This window comes from Rhamphochromis sp. 'chilingali' (genome assembly GCF_963969265.1).
Source record: "Rhamphochromis sp. 'chilingali' genome assembly, chromosome: 5".
NCBI classification, from domain to species: Eukaryota; Metazoa; Chordata; class Actinopteri; order Cichliformes; family Cichlidae; genus Rhamphochromis; species Rhamphochromis sp. 'chilingali'.
In genome coordinates this window covers 20883519-20906745 of record NC_137932.1, presented here as the reverse complement: position 1 = coordinate 20906745, position 23227 = coordinate 20883519, and the positions used below count along the sequence as shown (strand labels likewise).

General features: G+C 39.4%; 2 protein-coding genes and 1 long non-coding RNA gene across 11 annotated transcripts in view; 2 read left to right on the top strand and 1 right to left on the bottom strand.

The window, feature by feature from the left end:
* Positions 1-16214, bottom strand: part of afdna (afadin, adherens junction formation factor a) — a 123105-nt gene extending 106891 nt beyond the window's left edge. For 8 of the 9 annotated variants that reach the window (XM_080882090.1, XM_080882095.1, XM_080882097.1 and 5 more), the window contains exon 1: positions 15922-16111. In XM_080882090.1, the coding sequence (XP_080738216.1) occupies positions 15922-16023 (102 nt within the window). In that variant the 5' untranslated portion in view covers positions 16024-16111. Of the gene's footprint in view, positions 1-15921 lie in introns of all 9 variants that reach the window. The other variant, XM_080882096.1, reaches the window with a different exon arrangement.
* LOC308397092 (uncharacterized protein) overlaps positions 1-23227 on the top strand; it is a gene marked incomplete at both ends in the record, with an annotated part of 535410 nt that overhangs the window by 497945 nt on the left and 14238 nt on the right. The gene's annotated exons all lie outside the window — the stretch shown is intronic.
* LOC308396635 lies at positions 16089-22696 on the top strand. Its single transcript, XR_013971602.1, has 3 exons — positions 16089-16206; positions 21533-21642; positions 21720-22696. It is a non-coding gene; the product is annotated as an uncharacterized lncRNA (long non-coding RNA).

Here is a 23227-nt window from a genome sequence, read left to right as displayed (position 1 = left end):
TGGGGCAGGAAAACCCCTGTGTTACCACAGTAAATTACATTTAATTTCATTTAAACAACTAAGAGCAGTTAAAGTGGACTTTCAATGCTTTTTCCTTATGTTCTTTCATTGATAATAATGCTGGAATTGTAGCTGTTCATTTTAAACATGGCCATAATTTCAGGGAGTCTTCATAACCACTAAAGACTCTTTTGTGAAACTTGTATGAGTAAATATAATGTAAAATGTAAACAGCAAAGTGTACTGCAGCTTCTTTCCAACATTTTTATGACTTACCGAACGAACATAAATAAAATTATTGGGATTGCACTCCCTTAAATCTTCTGTCTGTGTAGCAGTCTGTCCTGGGGTATCTTGTGTTAAATTCTTCCACATCCTGTAAAAAAGTCAGACTGCTGATATTTTAGATTTCAGAAGCACAAAACTCCTACTCTAATGTAGCAGTGAGGAAAAATGGGAAACGGCACAAGACTGATTAATTTCTGCTTTAAGTAAGCAGGTTTTATTTTCTGCACTATAACTGCTACCATCTGACCACAAGTAAACTGCCAACACGTGGCAAACAATGGGTTTTACTCCTGATTACTCCCAGTGATTACACACACACTGCTCCTCCTTGTTTTCCCTCCTTGTGGGCCACGAATTAGACATTGATCTGCTGCAAAGCACCATGGGAAGCTGGTCGCAAGCGGTTCTAAACAGTGAGTGACTGAATTGGTGATTGCTGTCTGATCCTGCGAGGTCAATGGGGAGTTACCTCCTGTGCGACTGGCCCACATGGATGTGCACGAGGGGCTGACTGACAGGTGGGACAACATATCCGGAGGCTGGGGGGGGACAACACAAACCAATGGAGATGGGAGGAGAGGGGGAAGAAGAAAAAAAGCATGGGAGGAGGTGAGCCAGGCCTCTGAGGGGATTAACATGGTCTGACAGGCTGACTGGGACAAACACACACACAGAGCTTTGAGGGCGGGCTGCTCTGCTGAGCACACACAATACACTGCTTGTTTTAGAACAAGAGGAAAGAGAGAAAAGATAGATAAGAAGTAGGGGCCAAATCACCGCGAAGGAATGTGAGAGAGCAAAGAGAGAGTGAGATTATGAACCACAGGTGTTTCCCAACAAATGTCCTGCTGCTGTCCTAATGCATATTCCATAACTCTTCCACAACTCTCCCCCTTTACTTGAAGAATGAGCTGTCTGGATTGTACTGCAGTTCTGTTGGAAACTACACATGAAATACGCTCGCTTGCTATTAACAGGAATCTCTAACATTCCCCCACTTTTCCACTGAGAATCCATCAAGTTACCTGACCTTCTCTGTATGGAATTCTCCACTTGAAACTCCATTTGCATTCCAGGAATTCCATGACCACTAGGAGCCCTGAAACCCGTGGCATATCACCCAGTTGGATGCTCAAGCACACAGAGAGAGAGAGGGAGAGAGAGACCATGCTGATGTGTGGGGTGCTTAGGGAGCAGTTTAACATATTGATCAGATTCCGACGGCCCATTACAGAAAATTAACTGCCTCCAAAGTGGAGCCGGGGTTTCCACAAGACTGAGTTTAATCCAAGGCTTAAAGAACTTAAACTAACAATCAATTATTAACGTGTAAAGAGAAGACAGTGGGTCTGCAGAAGCATCTTTAAGATTCAAGTGATCAAATGGGGTCCATAAATGTTAACTACTATGAAGCTGTCTCTTTACTTCTACAACTTTTCATAGTTTTTACAGGAATACGATTTTGAAAAGTTGTGCCGCTTCATTAAGGACCGTGTTAGTGTGTGTGTGTTTTTTAACACTGTGGGTTTTGACTTCAGTGTAATTTTCCACTTCTTATCACTACAACACATTAGAATACACTGCAGTTCTTTTCCATAACTATTGTAGCAAGATTTACTTCCACAGCAGACTTGACGCCGATTAGGATAAAAAAAAAAAATGTATTTAATTAGATTTGAACATTTCAGAATATCTGCCATAGATAAACTAAAGACTAACTGATAAACTCAAATATAGCTTTTAACAAAAGAGTTCCTGTATAATTTAATTGTCATTTCAAGTAATTTTCAACCTAAAACCACTTGGTTGCTTTAGGGTTAAAGTGTTTTCAGGAGCAACAGAACATACAGAAGATACATAAATTTGTATCTACAGTTTTTTCATTTCACTGTCATACACATCTTACGTTTTTTCTCTAAATACAAATCACTGAGGCTTGATGGCACATGTTGAAAAAAGAAAACTACCTGTAATTAGCCGTGCTTCTTGTTTTTATTAGGTACAGTTTACAGACGTGCTTTAAATGCATCACATGCAGGCATGCAGTTACTGTTCTAAAAGGACAGCTGAAAGATGTGCATGATTGTTTCTGCTGGAAAAAAAAGGCCTTTCTAGGGTTTCAGACCATCAAAGTGATTAAATCTTGTAAAAGTTTTAACTTTTTGCCCAGCCCTCATTTCTTCGTGCCTCTTCAAAATTCCATTTAAGGGGGCAGACTGTGGGCTGCACTTTAAAAAAAAATGTAAAAAATAAAAACAGCTCATCCAAAATAACTGAGGCTGAAGTCATCTGTCACAGGAAACCAAAGGCAAAATCCCCAAGTCTGTCCGTCTGTCTTTGAACCAGTTTGAATTTAGTGGTGGAATTGTGTTTAAAGTTAGAACTTTAAAATCAGATTTTCCTTCTTTTTGTTCCCTTTCAAAGTGTGAGGGTTAAGACTTTGCTTTACTGTTAAAAGTTGTAGTCATGATCATTTCTGGTAAACAATCATTTATAAACTTGCCAAACATGCTTTGAATAAACTTCAAACCTCTTTTTATGGGAAACTCCATCTTTCCATGGGTGGAGATGGGCACGTTGTTGTGAGTTACACTTGTACTAGCCACTGATACCCTCTTGAATGGCAGCGTAAACCAAAAATAACGTGACAACTGTTGGCGTTTGCCACAACGCTTGTCGTGCCTTTGGATTTTTTTTTATTTTTTTATTTTTTTTAAATTACATGGCACACGAGAGTTGGTCGCTCTTTACCACCATTTAATGATAATTGTGTCTCTAGGAGCACAGAGACTGTCAAATAACAGGGAAATGCTTTAACATCTAGAAAAGAAGACTATGTAGCAAACTCCAAAATTACCTCTGTTCTCTTTATTTCCTGTTTTGACTTCTTGTCCTCCTGCAGCAGCACTGATAAGAAGTCGAGGGGGTTTTAAAGTTGTGACACCTATCGTTTAACGCCAGTATAAATGGTTACAGACCTGCACCGACGTCACTGTTCACACAAGCAATGAGTAACAAAATAACCATAATCACGACTTTAGATCAAGTGGGTGTTTCTGACAGTAAAGCCCATTTTGCTGTTGGTCCCTGCCAGCCCATAGCCTCCACTTTGGGGTTGTCTGTGGTGGCAGATGGGGATGAAGCGAGAACCTTATAAACCTGAGTCCTTATGATCTACAAGGGAAAGCCAACAGCTTACCATGACCCAAGTCGCTGATGCCAAAACCTCACCTGAAAACATTCAAACTTCAAACTCTCCTAAATCTCATGAGTCATCTTTCATGGCTACCTAAACTTTAAACTTTATTAAAACACCTAGGAGAATCTGGACCATTGTTAAAACTCAGAAGCCCCTCATTCTGTTTGCTAATTGAAAAGGGAATGCCTAATGACATTAAGATGTAACAAGCAGGTATTCGCCTACTGATTTGTATGCTTTAGTAAAAATACCTTTAAAAAAAAAAAACATAGGTGGTTTCATTAATTATTCAGCATTTCCCTGAGCTATGAACACATTTTGCCTAGTAACAGGGTACTAAGTAGTATCCAATCCATTTCATTTATCAGCTATACATTCATACATTTCTCCCATGACCCCAATAAGACCTTTAAACAATGTACAGGAGGCTAAAGTGGACTTCCTAACAAGCTGGGAATAAACAGTGGTGATGAATATCCTGGCTGCCCAGCTTGACCCCCATTCTTCTATTTAATAGACAGCAGCCAATACACTGAGAGCAGATGCATTAATTAAGGATGATGCAGTGAGCTTTGCAGCTGGGAGATGATAAGATGCTGAAATCCTGCAGAAATGCTGTTGTAATTATTTGGGGGGGGGGGGTTCTTTCTTTTTTTTTTTTCCTATTGTAATTTCTGGAATTGCTAAGTTTATCATTATTTATTCAAAAACAATGTGCATTTTTAAGGTCCTGAACATGCTTGAATACCAGTTAACATCCAAGACATTTGGTACACATACATAACAGCCTCTAACACATACTTTAAACCACAATAAAACCACCATTTTGAATGTAAGAAGCAATTTGGATGCAATTTTTTTTGCCATTTCTAAGCATTAGAATTTAAAAAACATCCTCCTAGAGACTGAATCAAATCCGTTTCAGTGTTGGTCATACATGGTCAGTTTTTATTCAAGGGAATGTCCAAAGCACTGTGAAATTTAAAGTTCTTGTAATTCACCCATACATTGCCCAAACCGGCCCAGACTAGTCATGTTTGATAAGGATCCCACCATGAACTATGAATGCCATGGCACCATCAAGTAGCAACAGGAAATCAGTATTTAGTGACATAGTTCATCTGATAAACCTAACATTTGCATTCTGGGTTCTACACATGGACACAGGAATTTGGTTTGTCCAACATCCACCTGCCTGCAGGAAACGCCTCAACCCGTACAAATTTGTGAGGACCCAACTATTGTTTTAATTCATAATTGTGATTCACTGGCTTTCTGAATAAGTGACACACAACTGGAGTATAATTGTGAGTTCACACTCAGTAGGAAAAAAAAACAAAACAAAAAACAACTGTGGCATCCAAATAAAGAAAGAACAGCATCACTCTGTTGCATCCTGTCAGACTGGAAGAATAAAGCACACCGCAGCATTTCTCCAGACTGAGAGAAGGTGGCAACGTTACTTACTAAGGTTTAAACCGCACAAGCGTCCAGCCTGAGAGTTAAGGCCTATGGTCACGATCTTTTGCCCCACTTTGTAATGAACCTGTGCTGAGGTGCGATTACTCTCAGGCAGACCCACCTATAGCCTGACCATGAAATGTGACATGCTACACATTTACAGCTTCATCTGGTCAGCCAGATAAAAACAAGCTCAGCAGACATTTACAGCAACACAGACAACACAGCTGTAGAGCTAGTGATCTAGGCCTGCTAAGAAGGTGCAGGTGGCTGTAGTTGCAGCTGATGGGGAAAAGGGTCAAAGGTTATAGAAGGTTCTTGACTTCCTTTTTTTAAAGTGGGGTTTAACACATTTTGCCTATAAAAATGCAAACAATTATTAAAATGTGGACCAATTGCAGTTACATGCATAGTCACGCCAGAAGAAACTGTGGTAGTGTTATGACCAATATTTTTGCAAGCTGACAGATTTACAAATATCCAGGACAGTAGGGTGTGTTAATTACTGAATGGACAAAGAAGTTAATGATGAGTTTAGAATATCTATATTTAGTGAGGTGGCTGTTAAAAAAAATCTAGTTTTGGGGTGGCCAATAGTGACTGTTTTTTTCCTTTTTTGTTAGCTGGACGCATTTCTAAAGCTTAAGAAAGACGTCAGATTGGATTGTTTCTTTAGTATTTTTAAATGATGTAATTACATTTATAAGTCTATGTGGGCTGGGCTTATTTTTTATGGATGAAACCAATTTTAAATCAATCAGCGAGCAGACCTTTTACAAAAGTTTGCAGTGTTTCATTTTTCTGTCAGGAGTAAACAGAATGCGCTTTATAACTATACATTTATATTTCAATGTCTTTGATTAGGAAAAAAAAAATACAAACCATACAGTCAAACCACTACTTGCTACTCTTCCACTCTTCCAATATTTGGGCCAGGGATATAAACATGTAACAGGGCAATAAATCATTCCAGCTACACCGTCTTGCACTGCAGCTGAGAGTCCTTGATCAGCTCTGCAGCTTCAGTGAGCATGGTATAGCGGCACGTGAGCCAGTTCAGAATGACCCTACAGCTCACAGATGACCTCCTAAGCAAAGGAAGAACTACCGCGACTAGCTGCAGTCCGAGAATGTGGAATGTGAGTACATCTGACTGCAGGATGAGATGTTCTGGGGAAGCAGGAGCTGAATGGTTTTGAGGACCACCTCAACAGCAACATGGCCAACAAGCTTGTAGGAAAAACACAAGACAGAAAGAACCAGGGCTAGCAGATTATAATTTATTCATTTATTTCTAAAAAAGGAAACACTGGAGCCTGTCGAAAACTGTGTGTGTGGCCTCCTATTTTTTATTTATTTTTTTTTAAACTGCTGTAGTGTGCAGCTCATCACAGCTACAGCGTTGCCATGGGGACGCAGCCAGCTAATGTCTGCATGACGTGAGGGGTGAGACAGAAAGAGAAAAAGGGGAGGGCACGGGCAATGAACACACAGAGGAACAATGCAAACAGAGATAAATGCACGCCGTGGTCAGCGCCTCTGCATGAGTGACCTCATGCTGCTGTCATTGTGGCTGAGGCCAGCATGTCTGTTACCCAAAAGTGTTTCTACTATCTCCAGCTGCCACTTTAGCAGGTACACCCACGGTCAGCACTGACCTTTAGCCAAAGTCAGAAACCAGCCAGCTAAACTCGTAAGTCCTTTCTGCCTTTATAAGCCGTAGCATTTTAATTTCCCAGGATACCCTATGCCATCTCACAGAAGATCAAAATACTTATTCCAGCGAATTTATTTTAAAAAAAATAAAAGAAAAAATTTCTATTATCATAAACAAAGGGCTAGACCTCAAAGTCCAAAGGCATTTAATTATCTAACGCAATGAGGAACTTATTAATGCAACAGTAACATGTTTCCAACAAAGAAAGGGAAAGAAACTGTCGCTTGAGTTGTTGGAACAAAAAGCATTGTATGTACAATGTGTACACCAGCTTTTATCATGACTGTGCTAGGAAGGACCTAGCATGGAAAAGAAGCAGCCATACGTCCTTGCCTGTCAATCAAGGTTATTAAATCCACATTGCCTACAGGTCTCTCAGATCTGCAGACACCTTTAGTAAAGTGCTACAATTTCAATTAGAGCCAACACAGTTAGGGTTAGAGTAAGTATATCATATAGCTACAAAGATTTTCATAACTATTTAAGTTTAACTTTTAGGGTAAAAGTGAAATTATTTCATAGTTCCAGGTTATTGACCTTGCCTTTTCTTGATGACTATGGTATCTTAAATTTAAAAACAAAAAAGGAAGAGATAGTCGCTGTTACATAACACAAGAAAGTGGCATTGTTTATTTACAAAGCTCAGCTGCAAAAACCACCTGGTTACCTCCGCCACTTTGCTTAAATTTAAATACTGCATTTACAATGTCAGGTCACGGGACTTTCTAGGATTAGCTAGAGGTACTCTTATTCACAATAAAAACTAAGTATAAATGCTTTGCCGCAATGCTGCAATTCAGTTTCAATCCAATTCAGTTCAATTTTAATCATACAGCTTCAAATCACAAAAACAGTCGCCTCAATGAGCTGTGTCTGCCTAATGATGAAAACATCTGTTAAATCTGTAAAAGATTTCCTATGCAATACAGATATATATACAGAGGTATTTATGCTCTTGTACTCAGGTGCAATGTTGCAAATCACTAAGCTGATCCGCTTTATATCAAAATGTGATTGTCCCATCAATGTGATGGACTATGTCAATTTGTCAGATATGTCCTATGCAATCACACATAGCTTTCTGGAATTCTTTTCATGTAAACACAAAGAACGTCAATAGGTTTCCTTTAAAAAAAAAAAAAAAAAAAAAAAAAAGAGTAAATACTTAAATAGAAAAAAAAATCTGACGGCCAGCATCTGTATACATATATCAGGTCTGAAAGTATACAAAAAAGCACACACAAAAAAAAAAAAGAATAAAAACTCCTGTGAAAGAAGGTACAGCAACTGATGAGTTTAACAGCCAGCAACTTCAATAAACCACAACGACAACAAAATATGACCAATAATATAGAATATCTAACCACACTGAAATACTTCTTCACAACTAAATTGCCACCACTGGTGGAAATGACTCCTCTGGAGGATTGAGAATCTGGGAATAGTTAGAAGAAGAAAAAAAAGAAACCTGACCGTTCTGAAAACAAATCATTCCACCTCATAGGCCAGGAAACACACTATCTCCACAAAACACTCACTTCCTTTCTGCAGAGTTTCCTGCTTCCTGTGCACCAGCAGGGAAAAGCTGGGAGGGAGGGAGTGGCCACTGATGTCACAGCGAGTCTGCCAACATGCAGCATATCCCGTGCCACAGGAAACAAAGTGGCTACAAGTCCGACTTCCTGCTAGTAAATACCTTCCACCTCAAATTATGATGATAAGTACAGGGAGGAAAATAATCCTTAAGGTGATCAGAAAAGTCATTTGGTGTGAATAATAATCGTTGATTTTGGAGTTCAGAACATGACAGGAGAAAAAAGGAGCGGCAAGAGCACACAAGAAGTCTCTTGTGCTGTATAGAGACTTCAAATAAATACTTTTATTTGTATATTTTCTCCAAAAGAATGTTGTGATAAAGTAAGCGTTTCTCAGGCTTTTCACCTCGCTAGGCCATGTGACGGCCAGACCAGTGTCTTAATATGCTGTGACATACCATCATCCCATTCAGCTGTGCATTACATAACTGAGATAAAGTAATAATTAAAATCCATTTTTATTCATGCAGATTTCCAATTTACTCTCCTGTGGTGCTCAAACTGAAACCCTTTCTCTTTAATTTTCCTTAAATTCAGCCTTAGTAGTCACTTCAGTCTTTTTTTTTTTTTTGGGGGGGGGGGGGGGGCAAAAGCTACAACCACTAAGTTAGGGAATTTATATTATAAGCCTGGTGTTCTCTAATGACACACAGGTCCCTGGGTCAGACATCATCCTGGCTCAAAAAGCTAGATAGGATAGGTAAAAACAGGACAATCAAGTCAATGCAGTTCTGTGTAGTTCTGTGTTTACTTTGCCATGCAACAGCAGCAGCTAACACATTTACATCACGCAGCTTTCACAAAGACAAACTGGGAACACTTTAGGATTCAAAAGATTCATTTCAGCAGTTAGTAAACCACAAACAAACAAAAGCCAAAGAGCACATATCTGACAAGCAGAAGCTCCTATAGTACATGTGAGCAGTGCAAGGTAAAGAAAAGTGTGCATTTAAAGAGAAGATTTTCTGCTCTGTTTACCAAAGTACATATAAAGTAAAAAAAAACATCTGTCATAGTGTATTAACTATGTTCTCTTCTGTGAGGACACAGTGCCTGTGGGTTAAATTAAATTCTTAAACTGAAAGTAAAAGTATGTATTGTGATGTAACATTTGCTTTAATTTCCATCTCTGCCTCAACTTTAGAAGCCCTAAAGTCTATTTAAGGCATTTATGTCTGTTAAATGTCTTAAATTTAGATCCAATCATAGAGATCTAACAATAGATTTGTCTTTTAAGCTGCTGTACTATGGGACAAAAAAAACAAAACACAACTGTACAACTTTGACTCTAATACTTGACAACTTTCTGAGGCTTTTAGGGTCACTGTTCAGCATAATTGATGTTTGGGGCAGAACATCTTGTTCCACGCAGGATCAGTGGAGAACTGAGTGGACAAAAAAATGCTGCCGTTCCCATTTTTAAACCATAAGCTTCTCTTGAGTTGCTCAGGGGGAAGGAGAAAAAAAAAAAAAAAAAAAAAAAAGGTCTTGGGTCAGCATTCAGGGCAAGAGGAGGAACTGTAAAACCTTATCACCATCCCACAGATACAAAGGTACTGTTTAATGTAGCCAACTCTGCCTTGCATAAATAAGAGTTTCCTGATAATCTGATTTACATGATTGAGGAAAATCACACTTATACAGGAAGCAGAGGGAAATGTCAGCATAATAAAGATCACTCCTGTCTGAATGATGGCAATGTAACACGTAATTACAGGCTTAAAGAGCACTACCTGCTAATTACTGCACTGTCAATACCCTCATGAAACCCACTGCCGGAGAGTGCATTTGTAAAGACGATATGCATCATTTATTCTCTATTATTTATCCAGCATGGTCTGCTTGTCCTGTAAAATGTTTGTCAGTCTGCCTTTATTTATGGCTCAACTTTATGGCATGTAGCAGAATGTTTACATTTATATGGGGGGGGGGGGGGGGGGGGGGGGGACTGGACCCAGATTTAACAAAACCTGCATTCAGTTTCAAGCACATCATGTTGGACAGGGTCTGACATAACCGGTGGCCTCAAGTCTGGGTTGTGTAAACTGGTCCCAAAATTCATTCAAAACTTATTTTTTTCTTACTTCCTGCACATCAAACTTGCTGTACAGTCTTTGTTTTTTCTCCAGAACTCATATTCAGGACAATCTTGTCAGCAGCTTTTTTTCCCTGATGAGCAGCATTTCCAAGCACAAGAAGCTGCAAAGCTGTCAACATCCAAACTATTAGAGGAGTCTTCCTGATGCTGCATACTCAAAAAAAAAAAAAAAAGGGTGCTTCTTTTCAAAGATGACACATACCATTATTTTGAGGTTGCATGTAGCAAGTTATTGAATGCCACATTTCTGAACAGACACCATTTGAGCTGACTGAAGAAATCTGAGTAGACAGTGACAAATTGAAGGAAATAAGTGAAGCCTAGGGCTGTGCGATATGACCAAAATCTCATATCCCGATATAAGACATCTATCGTCCCAATAATGATATAAATCACAAAAATGTAACATTTTCTGTAAATTCTGTGACTCTCGGGCAGCTCGACTTGTGTGAAGTGTATCCAGCTGAGCGTCGTGTACCTGGAGTCGAGTGTTTTAACCAATGCATGAAACTATACATTTTTAGACATAAGTTGTAACGGCCGCCGTTTTCTTTGTGAGTATTTATTACACAAAAAAGCCTGTTCTAATGTTTGAGTCTAAGGTTTATTTTTTAGCACCTGACGGCTCTTTTTTGCTTCTCATCCGTAAACACTCTGCATCCTCTTTCACGTGATTCAGTTTATTTTGAAAAGTCTCAACAGGATCTTAAGCTTTATTGTGAAAGGTTTATGTGGAAAATAAACAAGCGGGCACGCGATGGTTTTACCGTCGTTGTTCCTAACAACAACGCATAAAAACAGGAGCTTGTCCGTCCGTAGTGTGGTTATATTAAATATAAGAGAAAGAGAGAACTTTAAGAAATTAATATAGCCACCACAGTGACCATCAAAACGCTGAAAAGAATATTGCCGTAAACAGTTTATTTTGCGACACCATGAAACAAACGATAGCATAAAATGAAATGATAGACGTTTCTATATCGTCATCCCATATATATATATCGTTATATCAAACAGCCCTACCTTGACCTCACCAAGTCTGTAATGCTCTGGGGGGGTATTTTGCTACCATGTTTTCGGTCTGCTTGTTGCCACATAGGGAAGATATTTATCCTACGATAAAAATTTCAATCTCATCAATTTAAAGATTATAAAAAGATGTGAATCATGTCTTATGGTTGGCTGGGTTTGTCCCATTTAAATTTATCCACTCCATCAAGCTGACTGATTGATCTGGCATTGAGATGTGAAACAGCAGTTCCTCGATTAAAACTTACATCGGTTCACTGAGCACGGTGTGAGGACTAACGATTAGCCAACCAGCACCGTGGCGTGGGATTTAATCTGATGTCAATCTGTGGAACCCAATTTTTTTTTTTTTTTTTTTAAATTGCCATTGCTTGCTAATTTGCTGAACAACAAATACTGGACAAACATCAACTAAACAAGTAAAACTGTAAAAATTCGTAACATTTTAAGGTTCTTTAAGAGCCTTTTTAGTTCTTTTTAGTTTCTTAAGATGGTATTTTATATGTATGTAAAAAAAAAAAACAGCCAACGGGAACCACAGAGTAATATGATACTTAAACACAGTCACTTTTGTCAACACATAAAATAAAGATTTTTTTAAAAGATACTGAGGCTTAGACCCTTAGGCTACAACTATACAACTGAAATCGAAGAAAGTGCTCTTAAAGCTCAGGCAAAACCAGTTTGTTTCCATGGATATTAGACAGATTAATATGTAGGGCTTCAGGAATTTGTTAGAGGAAATGAAATGCCGTCCCTCACGGAAAAGGCTGCATCCATCTATTATACTGCATTTGTGCCCAAGTGATGGAAATGTCGTCACCAGGCTGTTAGCACGAGACTGTGCGGACTTCAAGCAGACCTCGAGCGGTCTTTAAAGAAATATAACAATAATCATTACTCATCCTCTGTTTCTGTCACTGTCCACAACCAAGTGTAAACCTCACTTAATCCTATGGTCTGCATGGTCACTAGATCACGACTACACATGGAGTATCCTCAGCCACATATTTGCTTTGAGCTGTACTACAGGAGCTAAACTTACTTGATAAATGTGATATGCTCTAACTATGATATGAGACATGGGAACACCAATGTTTATTCTCCACTTTACATCCATAATCTAAATTCAGGAGTATTAAATAAGACATAATAGAAAACACAGGTAGAAGATGAGCCTGGTGTCAAAACAATTAAATTCTTTAGTTGGTGCAGGTTTCCGTTTTTAAACCAGGTAAAATGTGCTTTTTCAACTCACAAAAGTTCATGTACTTATGAAGGATCATAAAAATAAGGCAAATTGAAAAGTATCAAACTCTGGCCTATGTCTATGTACTTGAGAGCCTGTTCCTTGGACAATTTTAGAGTATGAAAGTTAAATCATCAATGGCTTCATTAAATATTGCACAAAAACAATAAGCCGATTCTGAGATGGGAACTTTTGATAGGTTTGGGTGCTTTTCTTGAATAACTCTGGTGCAGAGTTTCAGAGAATCATGAAAGCTAAACACTTTAGGAAGGCTAATGTGCCACACATTCACATGTCCCACCAAAACCTAGAAGGATTAGAAGTCACTAAACCTCCACATCTCCAGTGGGTGGAGTGGAGTCATGTAGTGTTGAGATGCATGCCTGCATCTCAACACTACATGACTATTGTGCCACACCATCCAAGCCCAGTGTTTATTCAGTCTGCAGAAATAAGTCCCCACATCTCTTCCCACTGCGAGTCCCCAACGTGACATGGGTACCTGTTATGTTATAATGAGCCTCACCATAAGTCCCGCAGCAGGACCTATTCATTTTGGGTTTGAAAGATTAAGAAGTTTGAGAACCTTTGCTCCAGACTAATCAGCCAGCCGTGCCTAATCTAATCACACAAATGATCTCACTGCTCTCAGTGGCAGCTTGCTCTGAAATTAAACGTTTATAACAATTACCAGATATTCTGTTTTTCTACTGGGGGGTGGGAAGCTTTATTTAAGGATAACAGTGTCAAGTTTTATCTATAGCACAGCTTCACTCTGGAGTGGTCTAGCCTATTTGGAGGACACTTGTGCAGCTTGGGCGCTCCACCACCTGACATATGGGTGGGGTGTGGCGTGGTGAAGGAAGGCCATGCATCTCCTTACATTGAGTTATGCTCTGCTGGACTACACTGTGACGCTTGTGAGCTGAAACCCCAGTATAGTGAAAGAATTACAGTCTGGGAAACTTCTGGACATGCAGAGTTAATGATTCCTTACACAGACGAGGGGTTGTGTATTTGTCTGCGCGTGTGTGCTGTGTAGTATGCAACACTGGCCAATGGCTGGCCAGCTTCAATCCTGGTAATCGGCTCAAGAGGAGAAGAGAGGGGACCCTGTGGCCCCCCTACACCCTTATCCAAGAAAGAGGTGGGGGGTGGGCAGCTCGCCTAAAAACACAGCAGCTGACACAATCACAGTCATAGATTTAAATTAAAACTACTTAACCACAAAATGCACCAGTCACAGGCAGGATTGGATGCAAGGACGTGTCCTGAGGGGGGCACAGGGTGGCACCAGGCATCCCTCTACCAATGCTATTTTGCTAGAGCACTATTAAGCCATCTAGTATTATATAAATAATGAAAATCATCTCTACTAGCAGCATTAAAAGTGATATGCACACACTCTTGAATCAATAATTATGATCCAATAATGTGTTTATGACTGAAGGTTCTTTCTCATTAGGCAGTTGTAGTTGAACTATTTGTATATTTTGATGGTAAATATCTAAGAAAATGGACTAGATTAGATTTGGGCAAAATATGAGGGCCAGAATTTCACTGTAAATCATTTTGGTCCAGCCCTTCAATCCTAAAAAAATTAATAAATAAATAAAAAAATAGTATTAAGCTAAGTGTGGAGTCTGTAATGCATTTACCTCTATTCTAAAACAGTGCATTTCATCAGGTCCAGTCACTCAAACCTACCTTGAGTGCCGGCACCTGCAGAATGAAATTCAGATTAAATTAGAACTATTTTATTTGTTTTATCTTGTCATCAATGGTCTTGCTTTGGTCTCAGTGGTGCAGACAGAAAATGCAGGAATCTTGTTTAACTCCACATTTGTCTGGGCTTTAGCCAGTGTAGATGTTATGTTATGTTGTTAGCTGCTAGGCTAAACAGCATCACCAGTTTTCTTGGTTGCGTTGAATTGGCAACGTTATTGCAACTCTCATCAATCATGCTGACGTCCTGTGAGCCACCACATTTCAAAAATCCTGGAAACGCCCCTGGTTTGCTGGACACTGGACTTAGTAAGGACTAGAGACATCGCCAAGCCCTTGCTACTGTTCGGCAAGGAGGCGTTTCTTATCCCGTCATGTCATTAGTAAACAGCCACAACCTGAGTCCAGACGGGCGGTTTAATTACAGCACTGCTGCTCCGCCGTGTTGTAGGGTCAAATTATTGCTGGTCAAACAAGCAGCTCGTACCAAGCTAGCTCGCGTGTGAGGACAATGCAGGACGACATGACATAGTCAGTGTGTTGCACAGACAGATCGACAGACGTACAGGAGAGGGGCTGTCCTGTGGGTGGTGGGCTAGCAGTATCTGAGTGCCCAGCTAAGCATCCACACCCTGCTTGTAGCTAATACTTTAAGCTTTTATCTATATGCCTAACGTATCTAGCAACCTGACCGTGTTACTGGGTTTGTCAGCCATTGCAGGCAGTGCTGCGAGTGCGCTGCATGCACTGTACACGCCGGCTATATCACAACTTTGCCCCCTCATTTAAAAAGCGCAAATATGTAATGCATAAATCACCAATAAAGGGGGGGGGGGGGGGTGTTTATTCTGTTTAATAGTAGCACAGCTTATGTTTTCTCTACAGGTAAAGTGCTTGCTAACTAACTAGCTAGCTAGCCCAGTTAACGTTCCGTTCGCAAGATAACGCACCAAATCCCATTCAGAAATCTGGAAATTACATCTTTACCTACTTATCGCACGCATCCACAGAAGCAAGAATAAACCTCAAGGTAGATAATATTCTACTCACATTCGCGCCAAATTCGGCATATTTATCGCACACATAATCTTAAGAGCTTCTGTGATTTGCCAACTTTCAAAATTATTCCTGCCACTTCCCAAATACACAGCTGTGGGCGATAATAGCTACGCAAGTGTGAACAGTTTCTTTTAAAAGAAAGCGATAGAGGCAGGTTTACCTATACACGATGCTCAGCCATGGACTGTTAAATAGTTTGCCTGGGTTGCCGTGAGGGCTCAAAGATTTAATTAAATTTATAGGCACCATCTTGAACAATGTGTTTAGCCTACTATCTGGCAAATCCTGACATTTTTCAATGGAGTTTGGCATTCATTCTCTCGCAGCACGTACGGGGACTTGCCACCGAGTCACCCAAGAAAACCACGCTGCCCAATACTGCTTGGCTTTCAACATTTTCAACCCAAGGGTCAGCCGGGGGTAGGTTTACAGGGCCCCCCTCCCCCAGGAGAGGGCCCGCGTGTCCGCGGCCTCTCCTGCCACTCCTGGCTGAGCTCCTACCTCTGTGGGCCGGCTGATCTCGAACAGGTCGAGCCGGTTGGCGTTCCAGTGGTTGATGATGTCGGCCAATTTCCTCCTCTCCTCCTCCCTGCTCCCCGACATGGTGGACAGCCTTTCCGTAGGTCCGCACTGTTGAATAAAACTTCCCGTAACGGTAGTCCACAGGAGAAGAAAAAGCCGCCTCACAAACCAAAGGTTCAGGTCTGCTGCTTTATCGCCAGGACTTCGTGCGTCTCCGCTCACCGACCGACCTGCTCTCTGATCTGCTCCTGCTTCGCGTTCCCGGTGAGCTTCTGCGCGCCCCCGGTCTATGTGTATGTGTGTGTTTGCGTTTGTGAACGCGCAAACTATTAACTGTTTCAGAACCGACACAATTGATCGATGACGCTGCTTTTCTTAAATGTGCAGTCTCAAAAGAAGTAGTCCGCTTATGGTGGTCAGCAGGATTAACTCATTATCTTTTCATTAAGACCCCAACACAGACACACACACACGCCCTTAAACCCCTGAGCGATTTATTTACACTGTAAATATATAATATCTACAATTCAGACAGTGAAATCCCACTACTTATCTTGTTGTTTGTTTGCACTTTGAAAAAAGTAAACAAACACTTGTGCAGAAGAGGAATAAACCTAAAAACTTAGAGATGCAAAAAGATTTGAATACAGTAGAAAAATTATAATTAATCTTTTTAAATAATTGTAATAATCCAATACATTAAACACAATACATTTCAAGTAGCACACAGAATTTTTTTTTAAATTTAATTCAGGAGGCAGAGCTAGCTCATCTCAAGGTCAGCTAATCCAGTCCATATGAAAAAACTGAAAATTGCTGTGTGAATATAGACTGTAGTATTAAAAATGCTCGGTTAAAGTACAAAACAGTCCATTTAGCATTTGGTTGTAAATGTAAGATTCTTTTTTGTTACTTGTTGGAAGCACTGTGAAAGTGCACCAGAATTTTTCTTTATTAATAAAACTAATTGAAAATATCTTCTAATTATTAACCATTAATATTTTAAATTATTACCTTAACATCCAAAAGGTCTCTGCTAATCTATTTAGCTTTACATCTACCCTCGAATATAAAATTTTCACCTAATTTGCATGCTCAAATGGAAGCAAAAGAGTAAAGTGCATGCAAGAAACTTGATTTTAGAGGTATCATCTTCTTAGCATGTTACCCACCAGTGACCTGGTTTATGTTAAGAGGATAAAATTCCAGTTTTACGCACACAATCAGAGAGAGCATCTTATCTATGTATGGGATGGATGAGCCATTGTGTGCGGTTCTACATTCGTGATAACCTGTTTCACTGCAGTAGCTTTTTCCTTCCTGTGGACCCACTCTTCATAATCACACTCATTTCCTGTGTGTGTGTGTGTTTCTATTCTGTTTGTTGGGGGTAATGATGTGGCGCTGCGCTCCATCTATTAACACATGGCTGTGAGTGACTCTGAAAGGTCAGCAGATACATGTGAAATGTAATGATCTCATCTATAAAAATAGCTGTGATACAGCAGGGCAGTTAGTCATGTGGGCTGCCCACCTCTTCTCCCAGACAGGGTGCAGAACAGTAGCCCGGGCTTCTTATAAACACATTAGTCACCGTGCCAGAATTTCTGGGTGTTACTGTATAATGGATGAGTGAAGCATTGAGATCATATGTAAGTAATGAGTAAGGATTTTATCAGAACAGCTGATCTAACTTTAGCTACATGAGAGATTGCATAAAAATGTAAACATCAACAAATAAACTAAATACTGAATACTGCACTTTTACATTATAGTTTATATAAAAGTAATCAAATTAAACAATTAAACATTAAAATGACTATTTTCCAACCCACTTTTTTGGCCTGACTGTTACAAAAAGCCACTTACTTACTTACTTTAGACTTCTTATATTCCTGTACTGTAGTCTGAAAATCAGTCTGATCAAGGTTTGATGTTATGTGATGAATCCTTGGATCTGTTCATTGCCAGCCATTTCATTTTGTACTGATCCAGCTAACTCTTCAAATTTTGTGTGCTTTTTCCTTTTCGGTATCCTTACACTTACCATGAAACTGTGGTTATTTACTAAAACAGAAATAATTTCCCTAAAACTGATTCTCAAGTACAATTTCAGTAACTCATCTACATAGAGTGTAGAGGGTAAAGGAGCCGTGGCAGTTGTTTGGCTTGAAATGACAACTGTAATCTCCATACTTTCTTTTTTCTCGAAATAGTATTTCAATTTTATTCTTGAAATTCTGTTTGTGACAGGTAGCAAAAGGTTGTCTCGAAGAGAGAGGAGGCAAAACAGCTTGTTTTGAACTGTGACCAGTATAAAATAAATACGGATTATTTTGAGGTGTAACTCATGGAAAGCTACTCCAAGAGCAATAGGTAGGCATCTTAAGTACACCTCTCTAATATGCATATGCTAAAGTGGGTGTGTATGCAGGTATTTGACTTGCTATTGAGCCCCTTCTCTTCTTCTTTATGTGATGTGACAAGATGTGAATTCTTTGGGAACTCATTTGACATCAGCAGCAGAAGTGAGAAACCACAACAGGAAACCAACTTTACCAGATAGCCTTGCTACTTCCTGTATCTGTGATGTTATCACAGCATCAGTCACCACACACACACACACACACACACACACACACACACACACACACACACACACACACACACACACACACACACACACACACACACACACACACACACAGGTAACAGACAGAAGTTTCACTGATTTAAAAAGCTGACCTACATGGCTTCTGCTGCTTCAAGTTCACGTGTTACCATAATTTCGTTGTACACACACAATAACAATTATGGGTGATTCTATTCTATTCTATTCTATTCTATTCACAGGTCTACTCCAGTAACTGGAAGAGTCAGTTCTTCTAATAAACAGCAAATGAGATCATTTGTTTTGTCCCGGCTCTGCTTTGCATTTCTCACATTTGCAGATGAGAATCACATGATACAGGTTCACTGCCCTCGCTGACCTCTAATTCTTATCAATTATTTTGTCTCCCGCTGTGACAACCCTCTGTTATTTATTTATAATCTGTTATTTATTTAAATCAAGTATAATAACCTAATGCTTATCTTACTTACAGAAACATTTAAGTGCAGATTATCTCTCAGTTCAAGAAAAGTTAACATAACAAAGACTTAAGACAAAACAGAGCTAACAAAGCGAGCGAACATTTGAGAGAGGATGCCTCGAGGAACAGCTCAGCACACAAAAATGATGTACAATACATTACAAGGAAGTCTACATGAAAGAAAGCAATGAGGAAGCTCCCAAACAGGAAGCAGCGAGGTGAGCCAGGGTGGTTTGTTTGATTGGAAATTTGCAGAACGAAAAACTGTTTATTTCAATGAACTTAACAACATGTCGACATGTCTTTATGCTGCAGTTGGAGTCCAGCTGTATGCTGATCTACTTATGTGGCCCACACTGACATATCTCAACAGCTACTGAATTAATTGCAATAACATTTTCTGCAAGCATTTGTTATCCTAAGAGGTTGCAGTCCCTACTCGACCAGGAAGTTCACCTAGTTGATCAGGTGACTGTGTGTCACCTGTGTTCAGTTCTGATCCAGGACCCTTTGATGTGTGTCTTTCCTGTCTAAAAAAATATTTACTATCATATCAAATAAGGGCAAAAATGCTCAGAAAAGTATGTTAAAGAATTCAAAATGGTTGGCGTTTTTAGCATTAACATCAGGCACTGTACAGCCTTAGAGATCTGCTGGTATGGCTGCAAGAATTTCACGAGGACATAGACAGTATATAAATGATTAACTTGACACTCTCTAATAGTTAGCATGAATTTTTAAAATATTATAATATATTATGATATATAATGTAGCATCATGCTATTAGGAATAATCTCGATGATGAAGCAGGGTATGGTTTAGGGTGTGTCTGCTTTGTGAGTGACCACTCCTCATTCGTGGTGTTTGGTCTAAAAAGAAACAAGAGGGCAATGGTTAAAGCTGATGCTTCAAAACTGAACTTCACAAACTCACAAGCTTTCCATCTGTGATCCATGTCTTTCCCTCCAAAAACAGACACTACAGAACTACAGAGTATCTTGTCCCACAGTTGGAGACATCATCCAGGAGAGGCTATTGCAAAAAGTACATAGATGATTCACAGATGCAGCAATGATTTTATTCCCAGTGAAATCGCCCCAACTCGCAGTTCATAATGACTCATAACAATGTGAGTTGATTCTCAAAGGGACCCCGGCAGAACTGGCTCTGCATAAGCACCACATCTGTGGAAAAGAGGTAGAAGAGACTTGTCACTGAAACTTTATTTATGTCAGACAGCTGAGGGAGTCAAGTGAGACCTGACCGCTTGTATTTTATTGTTCATGACCGAGAGCGCCTCTCAATCTCATACCACTCCTTTCAATGTATTGTGTGTGTGTGTGTGTGTGTGTGTGTGTGTGTGTGTGTGTGTGTGTGCGTGTGCATGTGTGCAGTGTCACCTGAAGGGTATTGAATTTATTACCATCGCAGTGGATGGAGGTATTTTTAATCACCATATCTATACTTTTATTAAAACTACTGTTGGGTTAAGTGAGGTCATTGCAGAAAGACATAAACAGATTTGAGGTGGGGTTAATGAATAATGGATGTACCAGATAATAAAAACAGATTGATAAAGATGGAACAGAGACACTGAAAGCTTTTTCCAGAAAACCCCAAAAAGACAAACCAGGTCGAGGAATAGAGAAATCTTTTATAAAACTTTTTCAGACAGTCGAGTATGACCGAGAGCGCCTCTCCTGCAGTTTGAAATCAAACACCTGCACACTGTCATGACTCACTAGCTCTTAATCTCTAAAACAATGTGAGAAATGTGACTTTATCAAACCTTTCAGTAACATCCAGCAACTTTGACATAATCTTTATCCCACTGATTTGTAATGGAAGTGAGAGTACTTTAGAGCAAAGAGAGCTTAAGTTAAGCAAAAATAGATATTAATCAGCAGACACGTTGTTAAAGGATAAGACAGGAAAACTTTGATGTGATAAGTGCTCAAACAGAAGCAGACACGAGGAGAAAGAAGGTTCGCAATTAAGTGTAATAACAGCTTTCCTTCTTGAAAACACCTCTGAAATCTAAACTAGCCCTGAAGATGAACTAAAGCAGGGGCTGTTATTGAGGGTTAAAGATTTGCACAAATAGCTGCAGTGTTTGACTATGTTCATAGATAGTCACAGTTATTCTCCCTCATGCTTGCAATTCATTTAATTCAATTATGTTACGTATTAAGAAGCTGGTAAGGTATAAAGAACATCAATAAAAGCTCAAATTTGGGTTGTTTTTTTTGTTTGTTTGTTTTTAATTTATCATAGGTGCACTGTGATACAAGATGCTAACAATTAACAGGACAACCTCCCTAAAACTCATCTCACTTTGTGTTATCCTTTTCTATGAGAGGAACAAAGACTCATGATCAGGCAAGCGCCTCAAAAATGTGCCTCTCTCTGCACAGTGGCACGATTCAGTGTGTTATCTACTAACACACCTTTTCTTTCTTTCCTGTCCTTTTCTCACCATCTGTTGCTCATATTCCAAGAGAAACATGAATTTCTCTCACACAGCGCAACAGGAAACATCTGCTGCGGTGAGAAATGTGGCCGCGGAGGATACATGGAGAGGCGGGAGGAGCATTGTATGATTTTAAAGGTGTGAACAAATGACCGCAATGAAATGAAAGCATGGAAATCTGTGCCACTGTATTAATCCATGTCTTTGTATTCCAGTGTGTACAAAGACTCCACGTCATGAAAATGCCATCCTTCAAACTTCCGTTTACATAACAGCCATGGGGTGCTTTATGTAGCACCTCGCCTCAACGATACAAGAAACCTGTGTGTCTAGTTGATGATGATGGTTGATAGTAAAATAATCATCACAAAGCCATATAATAACTACAACATGCAGAGACTGTGCATCCAAGGTAATGGAGAAATTTATTTTGGAACATTCAGCGTTTCTTTGGTATATGGCAGGAAAGCCATCGGACTAGAAAACATCCACAGCAAGAGCTAAATAAATACAAAGATCCGGTTGGGGAACAAACCAATGAGGGAAGAGACACCTGAGACCTGTATAAAGTGGGAACTTCAGATTTAATCCTGGGTTTTCGGTCTTATCAGGGTATTTTACAGTAGAGTGTTTAAAATTAATCACACCACATGATTCAGAGCTTGTAGAGCCACCTTCTGCAGCAATAACTTGAAGCAATCATTTCATTGTCTCTATAATTTTATCAGTCTTGCACATCATTTTGAATGAATTTGGCCCAATCTTCTTTATTTCATTCCTTCAGTTCATTGAAGTTTCAATCAGGTTAAGAGCTGGACTTTAAATGGCTCATTGCGACATCTTAATTTTTTTCTTTAATGAGGCCTGCAGAGTCTGGGTTTATACCCAGTCTGCTTCAAGGTAGATTATGACATTGTATTAACACATGGCTAAATGCTACAGACCTGCATGCTACCCAAACTTTGGCTTTTATAGTGGTGCTCGCACTAGCTGATGATTAATTAATTGATCACCAGCGCCTTCCTGCTGCTAACACTCTTTATGTGGAAGGAGTCAGGTGTACTATCACTGCATAAATTCTGCTTCGGTGCAGATTATGTGCAAGATAAGAGATCAACGAGTAGGAAACCACCTCTTAAAGACCAATCAATTTTTTGGAAAATCATATCACCATTCCTGGAAGGTGCCTTGTACCTGTGTGCACAGATATTACAAATTTTATCGTTTTCTGACAAGCATGAATAAATACATTAAATACAATAAATACATGAATAAAAACATTCAAGTTTATATTTTTCACATAAAAGTGTAAACTACATTGAATAAATTACAACACTAAAAAGATTAAACTGAGGCAGGAAAATAAATTGTGATCTCAGTACATAAAACAGGCACTTCTTGCTTCTGTTATTGTTGTTGTTTGTTTTTTTTTGTTGTTTTTTTAATTCTGTTTTTACTACAGTTTTACAAGAAGCTCAAAAAGAGCTCTACAGAACACAGAGAATTATTAGATAGGCTCCTGTTAACTCCACTGAAACATGTTTTATATATATCTCTTAACCAAGGCTTGAAAACATTTAAAATTAGGTTAGCGATAGTATAACTACCCAAACTTTCCCCTGCACTTTTATCATTGCACAAACATCCTTAAGCACCTGGATATTTCTTAAAGTAAAAATTGAGACTTTACCAATTGACCACAGTCAACCTGTTGGGGATGACA